This window comes from Phyllobates terribilis, unplaced genomic scaffold (genome assembly GCF_046119375.1).
Source record: "Phyllobates terribilis strain yellow unplaced genomic scaffold, ASM4611937v1 Scaffold_11__3_contigs__length_659146591, whole genome shotgun sequence".
In the NCBI taxonomy this organism is placed as follows: domain Eukaryota; kingdom Metazoa; phylum Chordata; class Amphibia; order Anura; family Dendrobatidae; genus Phyllobates; species Phyllobates terribilis.
Window position 1 is genome coordinate 432551515 of NW_027362771.1, and position 24207 is coordinate 432575721.

Below are 24207 nucleotides of genomic sequence, written 5' to 3' on the forward strand. Positions count from 1 at the left end.
AAATGCAGCATCAGTAGTAAAAAAAAAAAAAAACCAAAACATTACACTCACCTTCCGATGGCCCCCGGTCTCCTTCTCCGGTGCGTTTGCTGTCTTCGGCTAGCGGTGCTCTAAAAAGGACCTTCCATGATGTCAGCGGTCGCGTGACCTGTCACATGACTAAATGACGTCATGGAAGGACCTTTTACACTACCGCGAGACGCCAAAGACCCAGCAGCGCCGCCGGGAGCAGGCAGGGGGCCATCAGAAGGTGAGTGTAATGTATATTTTTTAATTCTTTTTTTTTTACTTACAGGTACTATGGTACCTGGGTCTGGAGGAGAGTCTCCTCTTCTCCAGATCCAGGTACCATCCGCGCATTGAATAGCATAACATCCGCATGTATACATGCGAATGTTATGCCATTCAATGCAAGTCAATGGCGGCGATATTGCTGCGATTCCGCAAAATTAATGGTAGTGCTGCGTATTTTTCTGCAATGATAATCTGCAGTGGAAATTTCCGCAGCATGTGCACAGCACATGCGGATTATCATTGGGGAACATGGCAGACAACTTAACATCCGTTTTTAATGTGTTTTCGCTGGGAAATGCAGCCGTGGGAACGCATTAAATCCGTATCATGGGCACACAGCTTAACACTTGTAGGATGGAACCTGTGTGGACCGTTTAACAGCTTTAGTCAGATTGTGTTTTTTATGCGTGGTGGTTGGAATAGCTGTGCACTTTTCATCTATTGAGCATTACAGCCATTAGCCTAATAGACAATGTGCACACTTTGTATGTACAGCAGATTTTTCTGCCGGAAAAACTTGGCTTAAAATATGCACTTTTTTTTTTTCTTTTTTTTTTTTTAATGCATTTTTCTGTGCGTTTTTTTCTACGTTATTTTGGATGGATGAAAAACTCCTGAAAGAATTTTACACGTTGTAGATTTGAAAAAAAGTCTTTGCTTATTTTTCCTTTCAGATGTGAATCTGTGTGTGACTGAGATTTCAGGAATATCATTCGTTTTTCTGGTGCTGTGTAAAACGCTGCATTTTTTTCCATGGCAAAAAGGCGCAGAAAGAAACGCAGTGTGAGGACAAGCCCTTAAACGTGTGCATTATGACGTGTTTGCTCTGTATGCTCGTCAGCTGGCCCGTTTTATACCAGATGTAGCCTTCAGTAGGCTAGCCGACGGTCCAGCCGTAGTGTTACAGAATGATGCGCGCTCCGGGTATAATAGAATAGTGTGTTATATCTGATAGTTATTGCTCACACAGGGTCATCTGTATGTGTTTGCTAACTGTTTTTTTTTATCTTTCCTAGATTTTTGGGGATTATTATAATTTTCATCATCGGGCTGTGGTGAAGAGATCCTTGACACCTCACAGAACCAGACATGTCCTGCTAAGCAGAGATCCTCAGGTAAGATTTTGCCATCTATTATCCTAAGATACGTTCTCGTGCCGGTTTCGGAGGAGACCCAAGAACTATGTATTATGGAAGCCTTATCGTTACATTTCAGCTTGGGCCAAAATGTGGTGATTTAATAGTGCATTATGGACTAGAGCCGGTAGTTTATTGGCACCTGCTTAATATTTTGCCATTTTCTGTAGCCGTGAAGCTGGCACATGTGCACAGGCGCGTTCATTGATTCCAAGATCCTCAACATGATTGCATCTGGTTATGTAAGACTTTCTGTCATGTCCTTACATTGCACTTACTTGATCCAGGATTGTGAAATGTTGGTTAATCTGGTAATTTGATTCAAGCCTAAGATTAAATTTGTTGTAAGCGGAGAACGAGCAATTCAGGATGGTGGGATTCAGATTGATTAGAGATCTCCGCTTGCTGAATTAATAGTTGTAGACCTCCTATGTGATCCTTGTTGGTGCATAGAAGTACAGTTCTCTATGTATGCTCCCCACATTTACCTCCTGATATTACCAATTAACCATAGGGTCCATTTACATCATGACTTGTATTATTTATGGAGCAAGCTTGAGCCACTCCTTTTCAAAAGTGTTGTTTCATCTTGATAAATTCAGCTCTGTGACCTCTTCCCAGTCTTTCCATGCACATCAACTCCCTGACCACCCACTGTACGGTGGCCTGAAAGGAGCTGTGCTGCAATACCTTGCACAGCATGGTGACTGGGAATTCCACGTAAAGGGAACATGTAGTCCAATCTGTGGACAGCACTGTATAGAGAAGGAGAAGCTGAGCAGAATAATAATTGGGTTTGTAGGAAAAGATTCAGTATAATTTGTAAGTTATTCATTACAGTAAAAATATATATTTTTGTGCCGTGTTAGCTAGTAGGTAGAAAAATATTTAGATTTGAGTCCTCAGTGGTTGATACCATTTTAATGGCTAACTGAAAAGATGGTAACAAGTTGCAAGCTTTTGAGATTACTCGGGCCTCTTTATCAGGCATAGTATTACACAAAATCTGAAGTCACATATTTATACACAATAGGACACAGAAATAATGCAATAGATGAGACAGGTGACGTAAAGCAGAGCTATTGCTATTGGAGAGAAACAAACAGTTCTGGCCGTAAATATTTTAGCAGTTCATAGATAAGGAGCGTGAAAGTTTTATTGTCCTGTGACTGGGGGGTCTGGTCCAGGGTTGTGATGACCCCAGCAGTTCTGAGGACCACATTCCTTAGTTGATGTAGAATGATATAAATCCATGCAACACATTCATTCCTGCTCTGAAGGTGTCAAAGGTCACCATGAGTTTATATTCCCAAACTTTTCTGTCTCTCTGAGATTTGAAATTACCTTTTAATACCAATAATTTCATGTCTGTGATGCTGTGATCAGGGAAACAAAAATGCTTGGCCTCAGGTAGATCTATTCTTTTTTTCTTTTATTGTGTGGCAATAATGATTCATCCTTGTCCTAAGTTTCTGCCCTGTCTCACCTACATACAGACCCCCAGCTGGACATTTGGTACATATAATTAAGTACACTACATTAGATGTGATGCAGCTGAAAGTACCTGGGATCTTGTAGTCCTGATGTGAGTTGTGGATCTTTATCTTGTCTGTGGTCATTATAAACTGACAAGTTTTACATTTTTTTTTTCTGGTTTCAGGGAAAGGTACCTGTAGCTGGTGGAGATGACAGGGAGCTTCTGACAATGATGCGTCTTAAATTTGAGGGCTGCCTGAAACACTGTAAATATGGATTGTAATCGGGCATCTTTTTGTAGTAAGGGTTGTAGTTTCCATGTCGCTCTACTTAGCGCCTCCAGATTTGGATTGTAGGTGACTACTAGAGGTTGCTTTCTTGTTTAGTTTTGTAATGTAGGAGATGATTCCTTGATATTCTTGTGGCTCTTGTAATCTGGTTCTCAATTGTTCTTGGATGGTAGCCCTGATTCAAAAATGTCTTTCTGAGGCCATCAAGGTGTTTGTCTCTATCCATAGGGTTGGAACATATCCGATGGTATCGGATGGCTTGGCTATAGACAATAGTTTTTTTGTGTGTGTGTGTTTTGGATGGAAACTGCTCCATTTAAGGTATGTTGGACGGTCGATTGGCTTCCGATACAAGGATGTCTTATTTCATTGTTCTTCATTGAAATCCCAGGTGTTTGTCTGCGTAAGAGTCCAGTGGGCCGTCCTACTCCTATATCTCTGCATGCACAGTCATACATGAAAGACTGTCAGTCACTGAATAGGACCGTCCACTGGACTCCTATGGGTAAAAATAACAGGGATTTCTATGAATAAAACGCAAGTTTTAATGAAACAGACTGATTATCTACTTGATCAGCTCCTCCTTCTCTATACCATCCTGCCTGCAGGTCAGATACCATTTTAAAGACCATTGGTTCCATTTAAGGCCCTCATACGCATTAGACTAAAGTCGATCAAACCTGCTGATTTCGTCTGGACAGACTAATGATGTCCAGATAGAGAAGGATGAAGCTTGTTGGATTTCCAATGGCAGATCCTTTTTTTTCTCTGGGAGATGAGCCATCCCTCTGGCAGCGGCTCTCATAGAGTACACAGGAACGCTCAGCCGAGCTGAATGTTATTGTGCATTGAGAAGTCAGCGAGAGCTCTCTGCCAAACAGTCATTTAGCCGACAACTGTCTAATGCATAGGGGGGCCTTTTAGATGGGGGTACAGTACTAAATTAGCACTGCAGCCCCTTCATTCCACAACTGTGGGGGGTCTCAGTGGCTAGTCATCCACCTAAGTTAAAGTATATCCTAGCAATATGACATCACGTTAGAAGGTAGAAATACTCCTTCCACAGTGAATAGCGCTATTCTTGCTCTCAAAAGCAATGGTAACCTGACACAACAGAAACTAGAGCTTTATTTGGTCAGCTGGATCCATGTATCCGAACTACATCTTTTTTGGTCCTGCACACAGAAGACTAAATAAGTATGTGCCCACCCCATGATTGTATTGAACCCCGTCAGATATTTAGCCGAGACTGATGCTGCACATTGATTTTTACAATGTATGCCTTGCAATCTTGTACATATAATGGAAACAGGATCCCAGGACGACTTGTTACTTATGTAAGTGCTGAGAACATGGACAAGGTCCATTTACACTGCAAGACTATTGTGAACGAACGATCCTAGGAATGCTCATTTCATGATAATCTTTCAGTCTAAACAGGCTGCCAATCACTGGTTGAATGAGGAAAAACTCTTTTGTCCTGTGAAATGATCTTTTGTGCTGCAGAAAAGACCATCATTTTCAGCAGTGCATCATCCTGTGTAAACAGGATCTGTGCTGCCGAGAACAATGGCAGCCTATGTGCACTGAGGATCTATTAGATAAGTTCCCACAATGAGATTTTGGCGAGTTTTTGATGCTGTTTATTTTCACTGCAGAAAGCAAGCAGCATCTTACAGTTCTAGCACAGTGGTGGGATTTTATAGAAATATAGATTTTTTTTTTTTTATACAAATCTCTGCTTTATTTTTACGCAGCATAAACTGACCTGCGGTCCTGTTTGAAATCCGCAATATGTCAATTTCTCTTTTGGTTAATATGCGTTTTATTTTCAGATTTTCCCCATAGACTTGAATGAGATGAGGAAAATCCGCAGGTAAAAATTCGCACTAAATGCGCATGTAATCCACTCACAACTGTCACTAGCGGTTTATCAAAGCTAAGACACAGGAAGTGTCCAAAACAAAGCCGTTTTATTAAAAACATGACATACCAAAAAGAGATAAAGACGCATGTAAAATACGCTTGTAACCTAAATTACCGTTTAGCTGCAGAAAATCTACTTCGAAAACTCACCAAATCCTCATTGTGTAGACTTGGCCAAACAGGTCATTCACTCGGAATTGTTACAGCGGTCTGCCTGTGTAAACCAGGCTTTAAACGGAGCCGGTCATGTGAAGAAAATGTTATTAACCTGCAGATATGGCATCACCCGTTACTGAAACCCAAACGCTACCGGGCGGAATAACGTTAATTTCCTCCTGGCAGCGGGGCTCTCAGTGCGGGCGCGGGGCAAGTTCAGAACGCTATTGACCCTCAGGTTAATAGCATTTTTTTCTCATGACAGGTTCCCTTTAAACAACCGCCGATCAGCAAACAATTTCTTATCACCAGCTGTTTATTGCCGCTGATCGGTTCGTGTAAACTCCGCACCCACTTGATAAAGAGCATGCCCTCACGGTGTAGCTTTCCTTGCTTTTGCCAGAAGACTAGACTTCCAGTATTAAAAGGAGAGAAATCGCTAAAACAATTGTATTGCTCATATTAATAGATGCATGAACGCTCTTGAAAAACTAGAATACTCTTGTGGGAGCGTGGTGGATCCGTGGAAGCCTGCCACACAGATGGCGTGATCCTGCCTGACATGTGTAATCATCTGTTTCAAGGATATTGGGAATGCTGTTATTTACACTCCCCCACGCTCCTCTTTCATCACAATCCATGGAGAGGTCTGACTACATCACATTATCTCAGCTGTCACTTACACCCCATGTGAGGGGTGAGGAACCTTGTTTTAGTTTATTTTCTGCAATGTGTTTCTGCTCTGAGAGCCGCCCCCTCTTCCTGCACTTGCGGTGGGCGCTCTGTGCCCCCGTAGTCCTGGCTAGCGATTGTGAGCAGGGACTCATCAGACGGATCTCAGCGAGCATCTGTCTTTGTTTATTTGTAGATACACGTGTACTGTAAGGATCTCTTCCATTAGACTGCCAATTTGTGCTTACTGACCTCTGCCGAGAGGTCTTCATTCATCTATTTATAATATCCTTTATTTTGCGCTCGCCAAGGCGGTGTGGCTGCAAAGAAGTAATTTTCCTCATTAAAACAGACAATTCCTATCAGCTCTGGTTACATGGGGAGAGTTTGCCTTGAAACACCGTCCAGCTTTTTCCTTTTCCGCTCCAGCGTTCTCACCGAGCTTTTATAAGGAATCGGCCCATATAAAGTAATGGCGGAAGGTTTTTAATCTTTGTAACAGCCATCCTCCTGGGAGTAGATAAACTGTGGGTAATCACTTTCCTGTTTAACCCTTCGCTCTGTCTTGGCTAATGGCCAAAGTAACATTTTGAATCAATTTTTTTTTATCAGCCTATCGATGTAATTGACTGTTAGAAAAACGCAATCATCCTAAAGTAAAGGTCTTATTGATTTACCCGTTGTAGTATGTTTAACTGAAAGCATATGTGTTTAATCTGGGACAAGCAGTCCCACAGACACTCATGTTTTTATGTATGATATCATAATTGCTCAAAGAATCTGTGCTGGGAACTAGAACATACTTTTATCTCATTAGCTGATGATTTCTGGATTCTTCAGAGTATGGATGGCTGGCAGGAATCATGTCTGTAGATACGGCTGTCAGCGCAGTGCACCAAAGGCGGCAGAACTTTACTCCAATGCATTTACTTTACTTTCTTTTACCCCATTGAAGATCCATTTCATGTTCTCCAATGTGTTGTGTAAGACCATGTTCCCACAATGAGTTTTTGATGATGCAGATTTTCTGAACCATTTCTGCACCTATTAAGTAAATTAGTTTACTTGTGTCTTTCCTTTGCATTTTTGGCTGCATTTCTTTTTTTACATGCATTTTTATTGCATTTTGACGGTGCGTATTTAGTCTCCTGTTGGCATGTCATGTGCTTTAAAATAAAGTGGCATTTTTTATATATATATATATATATATATCTCCTGGGATATGGCTGTGACAAAACTATATTGATCTATTCATGTGCAGATTACATACGTTTTTGATGGGTTTCTGCCGAAAAAATACGCATGTGCTTTTTTTTTTACCTGCAGATTTTCACATCTAATTCAAGTCGATTTTAAAAATCCGCACATTTTGCATAAAAAATATTGGCCCCATTCTCATCCAGGATTTTTTTCTTACTTGTCATCCGTGTACAATACGTTTTTTCACTCAGCAGCGATCTTTTACAGGACCATTTACAGTTTTCTCTAACAGACTTGTAATGTATCCATAAAAATCAGATACTATACTGATGTCCGTATGACATGGGGATTTTTTTTTTGCACTGTCCGATTTCGGAGTGAAATCCCAGAATGCTGCGATTCCCCCCCCCCCACCACCACCACTCATACAGAATACAGCTGAGAAATACGCAAATCTGCACTGCCTCACTGAATAACATTGGTCTAAGTGCAATCTGATATATATAGAAAATAAATAATAATAATAATAATCTTGGAGTGCACTTGTCTGATTTGTACTCTAATGTAAGCGAGCCTTAAGACTCAGCATATTCGCAAGAGAAATTGACATGTTGCGGATTTGACACGCACCGCAGGTCAGTTTACACTGAGTGAAAAAGAAGCACGGCGGGCAGGAGATTTCTATAAATCCCATCCACTTCACTGGAACTGTAAAACGCTGCGTTTTTGATGCAGTAAAAATACGAAGTTTCAAAAACTAAAAAAAAAATGAATTGTGGCCACACAGCCTGAGGGGGAGAAAAGCATACCTTGTTCTGATGATTCTAGACATGATGCAGCTTAAAAGGGATTCTGATGCAATGGACAAAAAAAGGTACAAGAGAAGAGTGGTGGTGTTCCCTGGGGCATAACTAAGTCAAACCTCAAAGGGGAATTATGGTTCTAACCATTTTTATCTAGTCAGTAGATGGGAAATCCTTTTACTTTGACCTATCTTAATCACAGGTCATCAATGTAAGTGTGTCTGATCAGCCAGGGCCTGACACCTGGCACCACCACCGATCGGCTGTTATCGGCATCGGTCGGAAGTACTCACTTCCCGACCTCCTATTCAAATCAATAGGAGGCGAATGTGCAGTACCCTACAGCGGTCATTACAAGTAGACTGAGCAACTTGGCAAGTGAGCACTTTTGGCCGCTGACACCGATAACAACCTGGGTGCCAGGTGTTTTTTCCCCGGCAGGTCAGACATTGATGACCTATCCTAAGGATAGGCCATCAATGTAAAAGTAGTGGACAACCTCTTCAAAAGAGAGCACTAGTTACTCATGGCCCTTCACTCTGTGGCACTTTAAAAAGATGGCGAGTGCAATCAGAATACTACAATAAACTAGTTTGGCTCTTCCAACTCTGTTAGTGACTTATGTTCTATAGTGTTAATAAAAAAAATATTAAAAAAAAAACCTCACTTGACATCTTTTGTCATATGAGAGCCAGGACAACCTCATAGACATTGGATGGTCGTCTGCTCCTTTCAGGAGGTTTGGTCCACATTAATCTAAAGTACACGGCCTATTATTCTAATTTTATTCCTTTTAAAGTAAATAAGCTGCATAAACATTCGGGTTTTTTTCCCCCCATTTTTAATATGTCAGTAATGGAAACTGGCATTGTTATATCCTGGGGCTGACTATAATCTGCCCTAATCTTCATCACACTGGTGATGGAGTTGTTACAATGTACCAGTATAGATCTGTCTGCCCAGACTCCAGCTCAGAGATTTGTGCTGTTGCGGTGTTTCGCTCATAGCCTGGACAGATGCATAATAAAAAATGCAGATTGTGCCTGAGCCCAATTAAACTAAAATCAATGGAATAAAATAATCAAGACGATCTTCAACCTCTGCATTCAGTAGACGACTGGCTGTATGTGCACACAGCTATCTAAAGCCTTATGCTGCTCTCGTCCCTCCCAACCAGCCCATATATATGGGTGTTAAGAGTAAGGCTATGTGCAGACGTATCTCCCAGCATGCGGTCCTGGTGGTGCGGAGTAGCCGTGTGCGGATATGCAAATGAGCTCCACTTTTTAGTTTGTTTGGTTTTAACCTACGGACTTTCCCCACGGAGATTAGGTCTATGGGGAAAGTCCGCATGCGGACCCGCAGGAGAAATTGACATACTGCGGTCTTGAAATACGGTCCGCATGTCAGTTTCCGTGGGTGCACAGAGACGCACAGTCGACATTGAATTTGTACAAATCCCATCCACTGTGCTGTAACATCTGGCCTCTGCGGGTTTGACGCTGTATAAGTCCCCAGCGTCAAACCCGCAGCGGCTCTGGATCGTCTGCACATATCCTTAAAGTACTGTGTGCAAAACGCAGGTTTTGCAGCGTTTTGTGATTGTGAAATGCATATGTGATTTGTCTACAGTGCATGTTTAACAAAGTTAGTTAGTTTTATTCACCAAAAACGCAGCAAAACCTGTGTGTTGCGTTCTTTGCACATTCTCATTTCTATGGGTGAAAAAACGCTGAAAGAATGGACCTGCTGCAGATTAAAGGAAAACAAAAAACACAGTTCTCAAAAAAAAATTCTGGAAAATAAAAACAAGTGTGTGCATGTCTTCTAGCTTTGAAAAACTTAAAGGGGTTTTCCACTAAATCAATACCATTGAAGTAGAAAACGCCTTTAAAACGAGTCTTTTACCCCCCTCCAAACCAGAATAATTGAATAATTACACACTATTATTATTCATAGTACATTTATGCAGGAAAAGCACTTTGCCTGCGAGCAGAAAGATGGAATAAAAATATATAGAATTAGCTAGGGGAGGCTTTGCCGGGGAACAAACCCTTCTATACAAATATGGAGATTTATCCTTGATGTCATTAAATATAAACAGTATAACAGATTTATAAAATGTTCATGCAATATTCACATAAAGGGGGGAATATGACTCTGCACCTTACGTATCCACTGAATGTGAGAAAGATTAACTGAATGTTCCCTGAGCAAGAGGCTCCCAGCACAGTGTAAAGACGTTCTGCTCCATAGTAGAATGGGCTCCATTGCTAGAGTATGTACATTTACTTCTAGAGCACCAGTAATTCCACAGCGCATTGGATATCTTTTGTTCTCTAGATGAGCCACTGCCTGAGATTTACTGTTATTATTTATTATGCTTTGCTTATATAGCACAATCCTATTCCGCAGTGCTTTACAGACATCATCGCTGTAAATTCCCTATCAGTATGTCTTTGTAGTGTGGGAGGAAACCGGAGAACCCGGAGGAAACCCACGGGGAGAACATACAAACTCCTTGCGGATGTTGTCCTTGGTTGGATTTGATCCCCGGACCCCAACGCTGCAAAGTAACAGTGCTAACCACTGAGCCACCGTGCTGCCCCCTTGTTTGCAGCAATTTCTATATTTAACTATGTGATCGGACTGTGATAGTGTGAGACACACTGAATATCATTGAGCAACCCATCCTTGCCAATATGGGTATATTTGGTGAACAAACTTCTGTGTCCTAAAATCCTGCAGAATATAGTCCTAATAATTAAAGTACAGGATTCTTTGGCTAGCGGTTTCTGAGTTTTCATCAGGTACCCCATCAACTGACTAAAGCCATGGTCCCACTATCAGTATTTGGTCAGTATTCGATCAGTATTTTTTCTCAGGAGTGGGAGCCAAAACCAGGTGAGGAACAATCAGAGAAAAGGTATAATAGAAAGAAGTCACCAATTCTGCATTTATCACCCACTCCTGGTTTTGGCTCCCACTCCTGAGAAAAAATACTGACCGAATACTGATAGTGGGGCCGTGGCCTAAAGTTCCAGGTCGGAGCTGGAAACTTATTTGTGATCTATGTTGATATTTGCAAATAAAGGATCATCTGACTTCTGGAGAATGATCTACTCTCTCGTGATAACAGTGCCCTATAGAATCCCGTGCCTTTAACTCTTCATACAGACGTTTGAAAGACGTTAACAATATAAAGCTACAGCCGTTATCTACCTTATATTCCTCATAAAAGGCATTGATCCATTGGAGGTCAGTGCCAGTCATTCCATGACTACTACCCCTATTGTACAAGTCCCAATCTCTTGTTTATAAAGTCATGCAGAATTCCCAGTAACTACCGGTACATGTTGTTGTAGATGTGGTCCGTCACCACCATTTATTGCCGCTTTGTTTAATAATTAGAGTATAACTTGGGGTTATTTTTTCACCTTTTTTTAAAATTAACAGTGTGTCGTTACATATATTTTATACATTCAAAAATGGCTAATTTCTTTAAAGGGTTTGTCTACCTTTTGGGGGCAATATTTTTTTTTTCTTAAATTCATGTATTTTTAGCCAAAAATTGCTTTTGTAATTGGGCTTCCTTTCATAATTTTTACACCTTTTTGCCTTCTATAGCCACAGTTTTGCACTGCCTATTGCTGGCTGCAGAATGCGTTAACTGAGAATCCGTCAGTGAGCTTATTCTGAAGATCCAAGATCCTTGGGGAGTGTTTTTTACTTTTTTTTTTTTTTTTTTTTTTTTTTTTTAATCGGTCTTTTTTTTTAACTCGCCCTCTGATTTATGACAACAGACCACATCAAACTTGTGTGCAAGGAAACAAAGAACCTGGAAACACAAAATTGCAAAATTTTTAATGAAAGTAAATTACAAAAATATTTTTTAGCCCCAAATGTGCATTTAAGAAAAATAAAAAAGGCCTTGAAGTGGACAACCCCTTTAAACATTGCACCACTCCTGCTCATAGGCTATGTTTAATGGGGCTGATCTGCAATTTACAGTGAATGTGCTAAGCTGTAATACCACATACAGCCAGTAGGAGTGCGTGGCACTGTTTTTGGATGAAAACAGTCATGTTTTTGTAATCCTTTACACTTGGTAGTGTTCTAATATTCACAGGACACTGGTAACGTTTGCCAATGGGCATAAGGGCCCCCACACACATTAGACTAAAGTCGGCTGAAACTGCCGATATCTATGGGTTCGGTCTAATGTGTATGGAGGGACTGATGGGCTGGAGATGCAAATCGCGCATGTCTGATTTCAAACTGACAATCGCATTGTTCTCCCTGAGATGAGCAATGTCCAGCATGGCAGAAGGTGGCTGTCTCATAGAGAACAGAGTGGTGCTCATGTGTATTGGCGCATCGGCTGAGATGGCTGTCCTCCGCATGATCGGCCGCAGCATCATCTAATGTGTATGGCCAGCATTATTTCCAGTTCCACTGACAAATGCAATAGATAAGGAAGTGTAAGTGTTAGCCACGTTTTTAACGGACAGCACTTGTACCTGTGACAGTCACAGATCTGTGATTTTTGTGGACCAAGTTGTCAGTGCAAAATCGATGAGACCTGAACGATATTGATCTGATCAAACTATCTGATCAAACTCTGCAATGAAAGTCTATGGGTCCAGGAAGAAATCGGACACCTCTCTGTGGATGCTGTCTGTATTTCACGGACTTGGAGAAGATGGAGGAACTTTTTTTTTTTTTTTGCCACAACAGTGAAAAATACTGATCAAAGTCACTGATGAAGCTCAGTCTGTTTTTCCCACATTTACACAAAAAAACAACAACCTGACTTCTGAATGAGGCCTAAGGGTACGTGCACAAGATCAGGAATTGCTTGCAGAAATTTCTGCAGCGTTTCTGCACCTCTTGGCAGCAAAAGCGCTACGGAAAATCCACAGCGTTCTTGATGCGTTTTTTGCCTACGGATTTGCCATGCGTTTTTTTTCCAATGCATTGTATAGGAAAAACGCAGGCAAAAGCGCAAAAAGAATGGACATGCTACTTCTTTTTTCGTACATGAAATTCTGTAAGGAAAACTCCTGATCGTGTGCACAGATCTTGCCAAATTTCATAGGAAATGCTGGGATAAGGTTTGTAATGCTTTTTTGGGGCCAAATCAACGCAAATTTTCCGCATCAAAAAACGCATAAAAAACCTCACTGTTCACATAGCCTAATAAGGAAACTTTCTGAGCTCTGTTAATCGTTCTTTATCAATACTGTATTGTTGCCATGCGCTTCGGTTTGCTTTTTTTTTTTTTTTTTTTTTTTTACCAGAACATAAATTATGAATGAACTGTTTTATGCTGTACATAGAAACGACAAAACCCCTGCAGTAATGCTGGCTTTCTGCCCTACCTGCCATGGGACTATGCCCAAAAAATATTAGACTGCATGGCACAAGAAATAACATGGCATCTTCCGGTCTCCGGGCTTGTCATTCCTTTGTACAAGTGATTCTGTGTCATGTGGGTATAATTTTCAACCAATTCCCTTCACAGAACAGACATTCAGCAGAGTGCAAGATGGTAGATCAAAGAGCATCCCACAAAAGTCCTCTGTGCCTGTACTCATTATGGGTCCATAGATGAGCCGGAGTCTGACAGACGTGCTGGTGGCTGCATCTCTGCCGCAGGCATCAGCGACATGTTATGTTGTAAAGCTGCAGGTTTTAATGGGCTTCAGCATGTACTTCAAACGCTGTGTGCGTCCCTCAGTTATCTGCTTTTCTGGAGAAGAAAGAAAAATGCTCCAGTGATGGTACTACAGGGGCTTGTATACTTTCAGCGCTGTTTATTAGGGGCTTGTAATAACTTCTTCACCGGATAGAAATCTGCACATTTGACCAAACATGAAAAATAATGACATATGCTGGAAGGTGATCTCAGGAATCAAATGCTGTCCATATCTGCACTAATCACTGCTGCTACATCACAGGGCCGGAACAAAGAAACGCCTGTCAGTTCACAAAGGCGCTGGCTGTCGGGCTCTCACGAATTGGCCAATTTGTGCACGAAGTACCTTCATTTTTTAAATTTGTTTTCTACATCAGTAATGCAGTTCCAATTTCATATATTCAATGTTATATAGCGTTTCAGAGTGCAGCTTTAATTTGTTACGAATAATATTAAGCTTCTTAGTGACTCTAGACCTCATTTTCCCATACAGTGTCTCCTTAGCCCAGCGTACCGGTTGAGTTGCTGCTAATGGCAGCCGGTGTGCAGTGCAGCGTCTCGTAAATGAGTGTTTCTGTCCCTTCCTCGCACATCCAGCTAGCTGCAATCATTTCATACATCGCTGCAACTCCCATGACTGTATCCAACAATAAGCAGAACTGTTCTGCCTGAGCTGCCAGTTCTAGGAAATAAAAGATGTGCACGGCACAGTAATGTGGATGTAATGGTGCAACACTGACTCCTTAGTTTCCATCCCAATGGGGGGAAAATGACTTACAACTTCTTTTTGGAGCATTCGTCTGCTTCACAACACTAAATTTGGACAGTGCCGCACTGACCATCAGTGCCAATATCTTCTAATGTTGCAAAGGATCTCTTATGTTTTCAAAGTGTGCAAGTGTATATAATAGATTTACATTGCAACATGTGTTACCAAGTTCTTTGTGTATTTGAAAGAAACATCAGGGTAGAAGTGGCGGATGAATTCAATGAGGAAGGAAGGTGCCAGACAAAATAAGAAAAGCAAGCATGCTGAATTGGGCAAGTAATTTTTCCTTTCACTTGCCAACAATCTGCATATATGTTGTAAACATTGTCACAGGGCTTGATGTGACTCATTATTGGAGACCATTTCATACAAGTATCAGTGTGGCATTTTTTGGCATGCAGCAGGAATTTATGAATATACAGCCATGTATGAAGATAGTTTCTGCAGGATTGCAGGGAATGGATCGTTAGGATTCTAATGAAGTGACGCCTAATGTGTAGGCAGCAGTTTAGAATCGGGAAATCTGATGACCGGTCCCATCTAAGCTGTTCATTCACTGGAGATGGCAGGCAGCTGAAGGCGGTTTCTCCTGGCTGTTCCATGAACTACATATCTGAGAAAAATGGGAATACTTTGCTGCTTGCTGCGTTTTAAAATCTTATGACTGCAGTGGGTCAGGCATGTGGAAATTCGGCATTGTCCAACCCCTCTTTACTGCAACTTCTGATCTTGATTGAGAGGCCTCTAAGCATGAAATTATCCTCCGATCCAGCTGCAATTGACTTCTATGACGTGTCTAATTTAAGGAGGTTTTGTAGCTCTCAAACCTCACTGTCTTAAAGAGGACCTGACGCTTGCTCTAAAAATATTTACTTAAACACCTTGTAAAAATCCCTGAGCTTACATGATTCTGCACTTTTTTCCATTTTGCTCTGCATTGCTCCAGTGCAGACATATTCCCATTTGTTGCTTTTGGAGCACTATGGGAAATCTCTGCTAATGGTGCAACTGGGCGCTTCATCACAGTCTTCTCTGAGGGCTTACCCCTTCTTCTCTTCTTCCCAGAGGCTACCAATCACAGTTCGGCAGCTGATCTAGAAGGCTAGCAGTCTTAGATGATGCCAAGCTGTGATTAACACCGTCTGGGAGGGGGATGTGTGGAAGCGCACACACCCCAGAGAAGACTGAAGAAACCCCAGTTGCACTACAAGCAGAGATTTCACATAATGCCCTCCAAAAGCAACAAATGTGAATATCTCTGTAACAGATCTTCCCATCGCAGAATGGAAAAAAACAAAAAACACAGAATTGGGTGAGCTCAGAGTATTTCACTCAAATTGTTTTTGAAGAAGTGATAGGCCCTCTTTATTCAGTCTTGTGGTAGAAACAATAAATTTAATGCCATCAACAAAATACAGTATTTTCCTTTTTGTTCCAAAATGTATTTTTTTCCTCTGTGCCCTGTCCATATTCAGGCTCAGATAAACTCCCCTTTTTATACTATAGATTATATTGGACATTTTATTTCTTGCTGGGGTTGTAGAACATTAGTAATGTCGATGTGCTTCTGCAGGCTTCCCACTCAAAAATTCTCTCCGCTGATGAATGGCAAAGCTAAACTTGTATTTATATGCAAAGAATGTGTTCTGTTATTGAAGTGCAGGTTAACATCTTTCCTTGGAAACACTTTCCCACTAATGTAGCCCCACAGTGTCATTTATTTTACAGTTTTCCTGATTCTTGTATTTCCCTAGTTAAACAAGTCATTTAAATGGTCACAACAAGTAAAATGCCTGCTTTTTATGTAGCGCACGGCTCAATAGCTCTGTTACAACTCACATGTAATACATCTGACGATAAAGGAACATTTTAACAAATACTGATGAGAATATTGTTTAACCCTAATCGCTTTCTTTTCTAGCTTCACCCATGAGATTTTTATTCATCGGTCGTCACCAGTTCAGCTCAGCTGTCTGTATACTAATAAAGAAACACGAAACGTAGAAAATGCACAGAAATCCCAGGAATTCATCAATTAATATCCTTTTTTCCTTTGATCGCATTCTATCTCATGTTGCCATCAAAGCAGTAAGGCATTTATAAAGATAATTTTTTTTTCTATACGTGCCCCAGGGGATCAGCTATTTTCCATTACTACTCATATCCAGGGACAGATCTGGTGTGAGATTTGTAAAGCGGCAGGAGCTGTCCCCCACTACTGTGACAGAGGAGAGGAGCTGGGGTTTGGTCCTTTACTACAAAGCCCCATCGCTTAAGTCATCGGTCAGTCAAAAATATAAAGCTTTCAACAAACAAAGATTAAAGGTGTACTAATGGGGGAAGCGTCTCATTTATAAATTATTGCAAACTAATGGTGGCCATACACATTTTTTTTTCCAAAATTTGACCTTAAAGCCACACTAAGTCCTTTGTGAACTATGTCTATGGTATAGGGATGTGCGGCTGCCAGTCTCTTGGTTGTCTAGTAGTGTTGAGCGATACCTTCCGATATCAGGAAATATCGTATCGGATTGGATCGGGCCGATACCCAAAAAGTATCGGATATCGCCGATTCCGATACCGGAAACCAATGCAAGTCAATGGGACACAAATATCGGAATGAAAATAAACCCTTTCTTTCCTTGTAGGTTAATTCTACACGAAGTAAAACAACTAAGAATAATGTAGAATGACATGAAAAGCCGGCAATTCATCAGCGCATACACCGGTACCCGACAATTTACAACAGAAAGAATAGAGCATCACACATAGATTAGATAGATAGAAACATGTCAGTCACATATCTATGAAGTACAGTGACAGTGTTGCTTACTGTACTTGTCATTTAGTGTAAAGGATTTATTTAAAAAAATATTAGTGTTTTCGTGCACCGTCTCTTTAAGAAAGCCGGCCGGCAATTCAGCAGCGGTACCCGACAATTTAGAATAGAAGGAATAGAGAATCACACATAGATTAGATAGATAGAAACATGTCAGTCACATATATATGAAGTACAGTGACAGTGTTGATTACTGTACTTGTCATTTAGTGTTAAAATAAAGGATTTATTATTAAAAAAATTGGCGTGGGGTTCCCCTTAATTTTAGGCTCTAGCCGAGGTTAAGCAGACAGCTGGGGCAAATGTTTGAAGCCTGGGAAGGAGGTAATACCCACGGAGCTTCCCAGGCTACTAATATCAGCCCCCAGCTGAATACCTAGCCTTTACTAGCTATTAAAATGGGGGAACCCCCCCAAAAAAATAACGTGGGGTTCCTCCTATTTTATTAGCTAGCAAAGGCTAGGCAGACAGTTGGGGGCTGATTTTAATAGCCCAGGAAGGGTGCCATGAATATTGGCCCCCTCCCAGGCTATAAACACCAGCCGTCAGCCGCCCCAGAAATGGCGCATCCATAGGATGCGCCAATTCTGGCACTTAGCCTCGCTCTTCCCACTGCCCTGTAGCGGTGGCAGTGGGGTAATAGGGCTGGGGTTGATGTCAGCTTATAATGCCAGCTGACATCAAGCCCAGGTTAGTAATGGAGAGGCGTCTATAAGACACCCCCATTACTAACCCCATAGTCAAAGTTAAAGAAAAACACAAACACCCAGAATAAAGTCCTTTAATTGAAATAAACACACAATTCCTTATTGTTCTAAATTAAACCTTACTTACAGTCACGCCCATTCCAGCTGAAGCCAACGATCTCCTGCAATAAAAGTAAAATAATAAAGCAACCTCATCCTTACCTTTCCATGGTTCCCACGACAGCTTCAGCTCTGCTACATCGAGATGACAGGCTGGACCGCAGCAGAACGCTGCCATCCAGCCTGTCATCCCGCAGACACTGAGAAGCGCAGGCATACTTGCACTCCTCAGTGTCTGGCTGTGACGGCATAAAGATGAGCCGAGGTCATGTCCAATGAACTCAGCTCACCTCATGCATGTCACTGACAGCGTGGGAAAATTCTCACGCTGAAGCGCTGAGTGCAGGAGAATTTTCCCATGCTGTCAGTGACGTGCATGAGGTGAGCTGAGTTCATTGGACATGACCTCACCTCATGTATGTCACTGACAGCGTGGGAGAATTCTCACGCTGAAGCGCTGAGTGCAGGAGAATTTTCCCATGCTGTCAGTGACGTGCATGAGGTGAGCTGAGTTCATTGGACATGAGCTCACCTCATGCACGTCACTGACAGCGTGGGAAAATTCTCCTGCACTCAGCGCTTCAGCGTGAGAATTTTCCCACGCTGTCAGTGACGTGCATGAGGTGAGCTGAGTTCATTGGACATGACCTCGGCTCATCTTTATGCCGTCACAGCCAGACACTGAGGAGTGCAAGTATGCCTGCGCTTCTCAGTGTCTGCGGGATGACAGGCTGGATGGCAGCGTTCTGCTGCGGTCCAGCCTGTCATCTCGATGTAGCAGAGCTGAAGCTGTCGTGGGAGCCATGGAAAGGTAAGGATGAGGTTGCTTTATTATTTTACTTTTATTGCAGGAGATCGTTGGCTTCAGCTGGAATGGGCGTGATGGTAAGTATGGTTTAATTTAGAACAATAAAGAATTGTGTGTTTATTTCAATTAAAGGACTTTATTCTGGGTGTTGTGTTTTTTTAAATACTTTACTAGAAATTCATGGTGGTCATGTCTAATATTGGCGTGACCCCATGAATTTCGGGCTTAGGGCCAGCTGATAATGCCAAGCTGGCCTTAACCCCTTTATTACCCAGTGAGCCACCGCACCAGGGCCCTGGATGAGTTGGGTACAGCGCCAGAAGATGGCGCTTCTATGAACGCGCCATTTTCTGGGGCGGCTGCGGACTGCAATTTGCAGCCCGGGTGGCCCAGAAAGCTTGGGTCTCCCTGCGCTGCGGATTCCAGCCCCCAGCTGCCTAGTTGTACCTGGCTGGACACAAAAATAGGGCGAAGCCCCACGTATTTTTTTTTTTAATTATTTCATGAAATTCATGGAATAATTAAGAAAAAAAGGGCTTCTCTATATTGTTGTGTCCGGCCAGGTACAAATAGGCAGCTGGTGGTTGGGGGCAGCCCGTTCCTGCCTGCTGTACCTGACTGGACACAAAAATAGGGCGAAGCCCCACGTATTTTTTTTTTTAATTATTTCATGAAATTCATGGAATAATTAAGAAAAAAAGGGCTTCTCTATATTGTTGTGTCCGGCCAGGTACAAATAGGCAGCTGGTGGTTGGGGGCAGCCCGTTCCTGCCTGCTGTACCTGACTGGACACAAATATAGGGCGAAGCCCCACATCAATTTTTTTTAATTATTTCATGAATTTCCTGAAATAATTAAAAAAAAATTGACGTGGGGCTTTGCACTATATTTGTGTCCAGCCAGGTACAGCAGGCAGGAACGGGCTGCCCCCAACCACCAGCTGCCTATTTGTACCTGGTTGGACACAACAATATAGGGAAGCCCTTTTTTTCTTAATTATTCCATGAATTTTATGAAATAATTAAAAAAAAAAAAAAAACGTGGAGCTTCTCCCTATTTTTGTGTCCAGCCAGGTACAACTAGGCAGCTGGGGGATGGAATCTGCAGCGCAGGGAGGCCCAAGCTTTCTGCCCCCCTCCCCCCCTGCTGAAAATTGCAGTCTGCAGCCGCCCCGGAAAATGGCGCGTTCATAGAAGCTGGATGCTGTACCTGGCTGGCATACAAAAATATGGCGAAGCCCACGTCAAAAGTTTTGGGAAAAATTAATTAAAAAATAAATAATAATTTAGGGACTGCATCTTTATTAACTCCTCAAATGTCATTTAGTGTTAAAATAAAGGATTTATTTAAAAAAAAAAATGGCGTGGGATCCCCCATAATTTTAGTCTCTAGCGGAGGTTAAGCAGACGGCTGGGGCAGATGTTTGAAGCCTGGGAAGGGGGTAAAACCCACGGAGCTTCCCAGGCTACTAATATCAGCCCCCAGCTGAATACCTAGCCTTTACTAGCTATTAAAATGGGGGACCCCCCCCAAAAAAAAAAATGACGCGGGGTTCCCCCTATTTTAATAGCTAGCAAAGTCTAGGCAGACAGCTGGGGGCTGATATTAATAGCCCAGGAAGGGTGCCATGAATAATGGCCCCCTCCCAGGCTAGAAACAGCAGCCCTCAGCCGCCCCAGATTTGGCGCATTCATAGGATGCGCCAATTCTGGCACATGGCCTCGCTCTTCCACGCTGCCCTGGTGCGGTGGCAGGGGGTAATAGTGGTGGGGTTCATGTCAGCGCCAGCTGCCATGAAGCCCAGGTTAGTAATGATGGGCGTCTATAAGACACCCCCATTACTAACCTACAAAGTGTTAAAAAGAAAACACACACTACACCCAGAAAAAAATAATTTATTTGAAATAAAACACACCATTTTATTTAATTCTTAGTTTACTAAAAATAATAGTTACCTGTCCACGTTCCTGCGCTGATCTCCCATGCACAGCTGTCACATCTGGAGATGGTGACAGCTGTGCATGGCTGCTGTAAGCTCACGCTGCCGGGAACACGTCCGCTCCCGGCAGCGGGAGCCACTGACTGAGGTCACCGGAGTGAATTCAGTCAGCGCTGCTCTGGAGACCTCCTTTACGGCAGTGCTGTACCGTGGGAATTTCTCACGATACAGCAGGGCCGTAAAGGAGCTAACCGGAGCAGCGCTGCCTGAACTCCGGCGAACCCTTACGGCCCAGTCATTCTAGCGGCGGCAGCGGTTCAGAGCGGTCACATTCTATGTGGCTTCTCTGAACTGGAGATCTTCGTGGGACACTCGTGGACTACTACGGAGGGGTAAGGATAAGGTTGTGGTTTATTATTTTATATTTTATTACAGGAGATCGATGGCTTCGGGGAATTAGGTGTCTAGGTGAGTATAGGTGTATTTTTTTATTTTTTACTTTATTTTAGGTGGCGATCGGCGGGGACAGGTAATGTATGAACTAATTTATTGTAGGTAACCACTGGCCACCAATGACATGTATTTAAAATTTATTGGGGACACAGTAGGGCAATTTACATAGCAGGATTAGGCTGATGGGAACTACTGCTCCCATCGAGCTGATCCTGCTGGCACGAGTGGACGGGGGACAGACATAGGCCGATGGGAGTAGTAGTGTCACATCGGCCTATGTCTGCCTGCACGCACACACCCGCACACATCGCACAGACACCGCACACACTCGCAGACATCGCACAGACACCCCGCACACACACGCAGACATCGCACACACACCCCACACACACCCCGCACACACACGCACAGACACCCGCACACACACTAATCATGACCGGTCTGATGGTCTGGGAGGTGAGGCTGACCTGTGCGGCCGTGGGAAAGTTCATGTGAGTTCATGCAATGCAGTCAAGCATGAACTCACATGAACCCTCTGAGGGCACCGCGGTGACTTCAAATGAACAGCTGATCGGCATCAGCTGATACCTCAGCTGTTCATTTGAAATAGCCGGCGGGAAAGCGCAGCACAGAACGGGAAAGCCGGCGGTGAAGTCTTTTAACTGCCGGCTTCCCCGCCCGGGTCCTTCGCTCCTTGGTGCTGCGCTCCCCGCCCGGTCCTAATTTACGATTGGGATTGGAGGTGGCGAGGGGAGCGGAGGATCGGGGTGGGAGGCTGCGGGGAAGCAGTATGGGGCTGTGTGATTGTTTAAAAGCCGGCGGCTTTTTACCGCCCGCCGGCTTTTAAACAATCAGGAGAATTCTCCCACGCTGGGATGGCATTCTGATGACAGGCTGGATCGCAGCTGAGCGCTGCCATCTAGCTTGTCATCCTTCAGAGACATTGCAGAGCGCAGGCATTATGGGAACTTCCGATTCCGGTATTCGATATTGTAAAAGTATCGGAATTAAGTATCGGAATTCCGATACCGCGAATATCGGCCGATACCCGATATTTCAGTATCGGAATGCTCAACACTATTGTCTAGTGTAAAATTCTAGGTGGCCATAGGGCTGCAGACCTATAAGTTGTCAATCTCCGCTGCTACTCACCTGTCATACACATTAGATGGCTGTCTGCTGATCACCCGGCCAGCAGTTATCTTTTCGGCGCTCCCATATACCGGAGCGCTCGTTCGACTGAACACTACGGTGTTCTCTATACATGCACCTCTGCTGGAAATCTCTGGTTGCGGCTTTTCTACTAGCGAAACAAAAGGATCGACAGTCAGGGACTTGCCAGATCCTTAACTTTCCTGACAGTCATTTTTTCAGGTGACTCATACACAGAGTGTTGGCTGGACCCACTGATATTGGTGGGTTTGGCCAACATTAGTCCAATGTGTATGGAGGCTTTATGCTCTTGACGCTGACAATTAACATTACATAGATATTACTAAAATATCTAAAGTCTTATTCAAGGTTTACCTCTGATTTGTTTCTGAAGAGCTTGTTCAACTGCTTAACGTTTTTTTAAAGCCGCTTAGAGTGGTATAACATAATAAAAAAAAAAGTAATATTTACCTTCCCGAACCAATGCTCACTTTCCAAACCCCTCCACCTACACACATTACACATCACACACCTGTGCGCAGACACACACAGTTTGCGTCAGTCTTCCACGTGATCCTTTGTGTGGTCAGCAGCCGCTGAATACAGGAGAGGGTGATGAGGTTGTGCCCTTACGGACACTGATTCAGCTCGGGCAGCACTCAGCTTGATGGACAATGCTCCCATGCTAAGACTAAGGCCTCATTCACACGTCTGTGTTTAAACATGGACATGAAAAATTGTTTCTGGTGTCATCAGCGTTTTAGATCAGTGTGTCATCAGTGTACGGTCCGTGTGTCTGTTTTTACCATCAGCGTGTCATCAGTGTATTTCATGAATGGATAAATAAATTACAAAGCTTCTCCTATCCTTTGCAATGTTAAACACAAACTGCACATGGATGCGTATTTTTCACTGACCCATAGACTTGTTTTGGCCCTTTCCACCTGTGCTGCCGAAAAAAAAAAAGGACATGCTAATAGCACAGTAGATATTGTGAACATGTTGTATCCATGAAAAAACGGAAATAACATGTACATGCAACATGAATGTGTGAATGAGGCATAAGGAGAGGTCCAGAAAATGCTAATTGAGAGGGCAGAGCAGTGCACTGAGCCCTTGGACACGGCAAGGGTGCACCAAAGACACCCTCATCTCCATATATAATAAAACCGTTTTATGTAAAATCAAAGTAGTGAAATCTATACTATATACTATAAGTATGATTCTTATGGAAGCCAAGTCCCCCATGTGACTGTAGAGGTGGTTTAATTTGAGTTTGGGGGGTGACCTACCCACCTTGAAACAATGCATATCTAGTTTTTTGTAACGCTGGTGGATTTTGCCAAGATGGCCATCTTTCCGGAGAACGCAGCCCCAGTATTTCTGTAACGCAGATTGATAAATGGAGAAGGCACTTTAATTTGTGGGAAAGTAGATCTCATTCTGGGAGCTGAACATGCTATGATTGAAATTGCCGTCATAATGTGCTTTAATATCCAGCTATAATATATAGTCTTGGCACTACATTACCCTAATGTCCTAACTGACTATTTTCTTCTTGCCTTTTTAAATCTTTTGGGTTTTATGGCATAAACTACTATCTGTTTCGAACACTGGGCAAATAATCAGAGGGTCTGAGTGCTTCCTTTTTATTAGGATGTGAAGGCGATCGGAGTGTCATCTGTCACTTTAGTGTCTATAAAGCAGTGACTCTTCCTCCTAACAAACACACTTTGTCTGATGCCCTCACGCACACTTGAGTCATTGCGCGCCTGATGAAAACGTAATGG

At 42.8% G+C, this 24207-nt stretch overlaps 1 protein-coding gene across 3 annotated transcripts in view; it reads left to right on the top strand.

Moving 5' to 3' along the window:
• FURIN (furin, paired basic amino acid cleaving enzyme) overlaps window positions 1–24207 on the top strand; it is a 222180-nt gene that overhangs the window by 94289 nt on the left and 103684 nt on the right. For all 3 annotated transcript variants that reach the window (XM_073653190.1, XM_073653189.1, XM_073653188.1), the window contains one exon: window positions 1311–1409. Coding sequence is in view for 2 of the 3 variants with exons in the window: in XM_073653189.1 (XP_073509290.1) it covers window positions 1311–1409 (99 nt within the window). In the remaining variant the exon portion in view is untranslated. The remainder of the gene's footprint in view (window positions 1–1310; window positions 1410–24207) is intronic.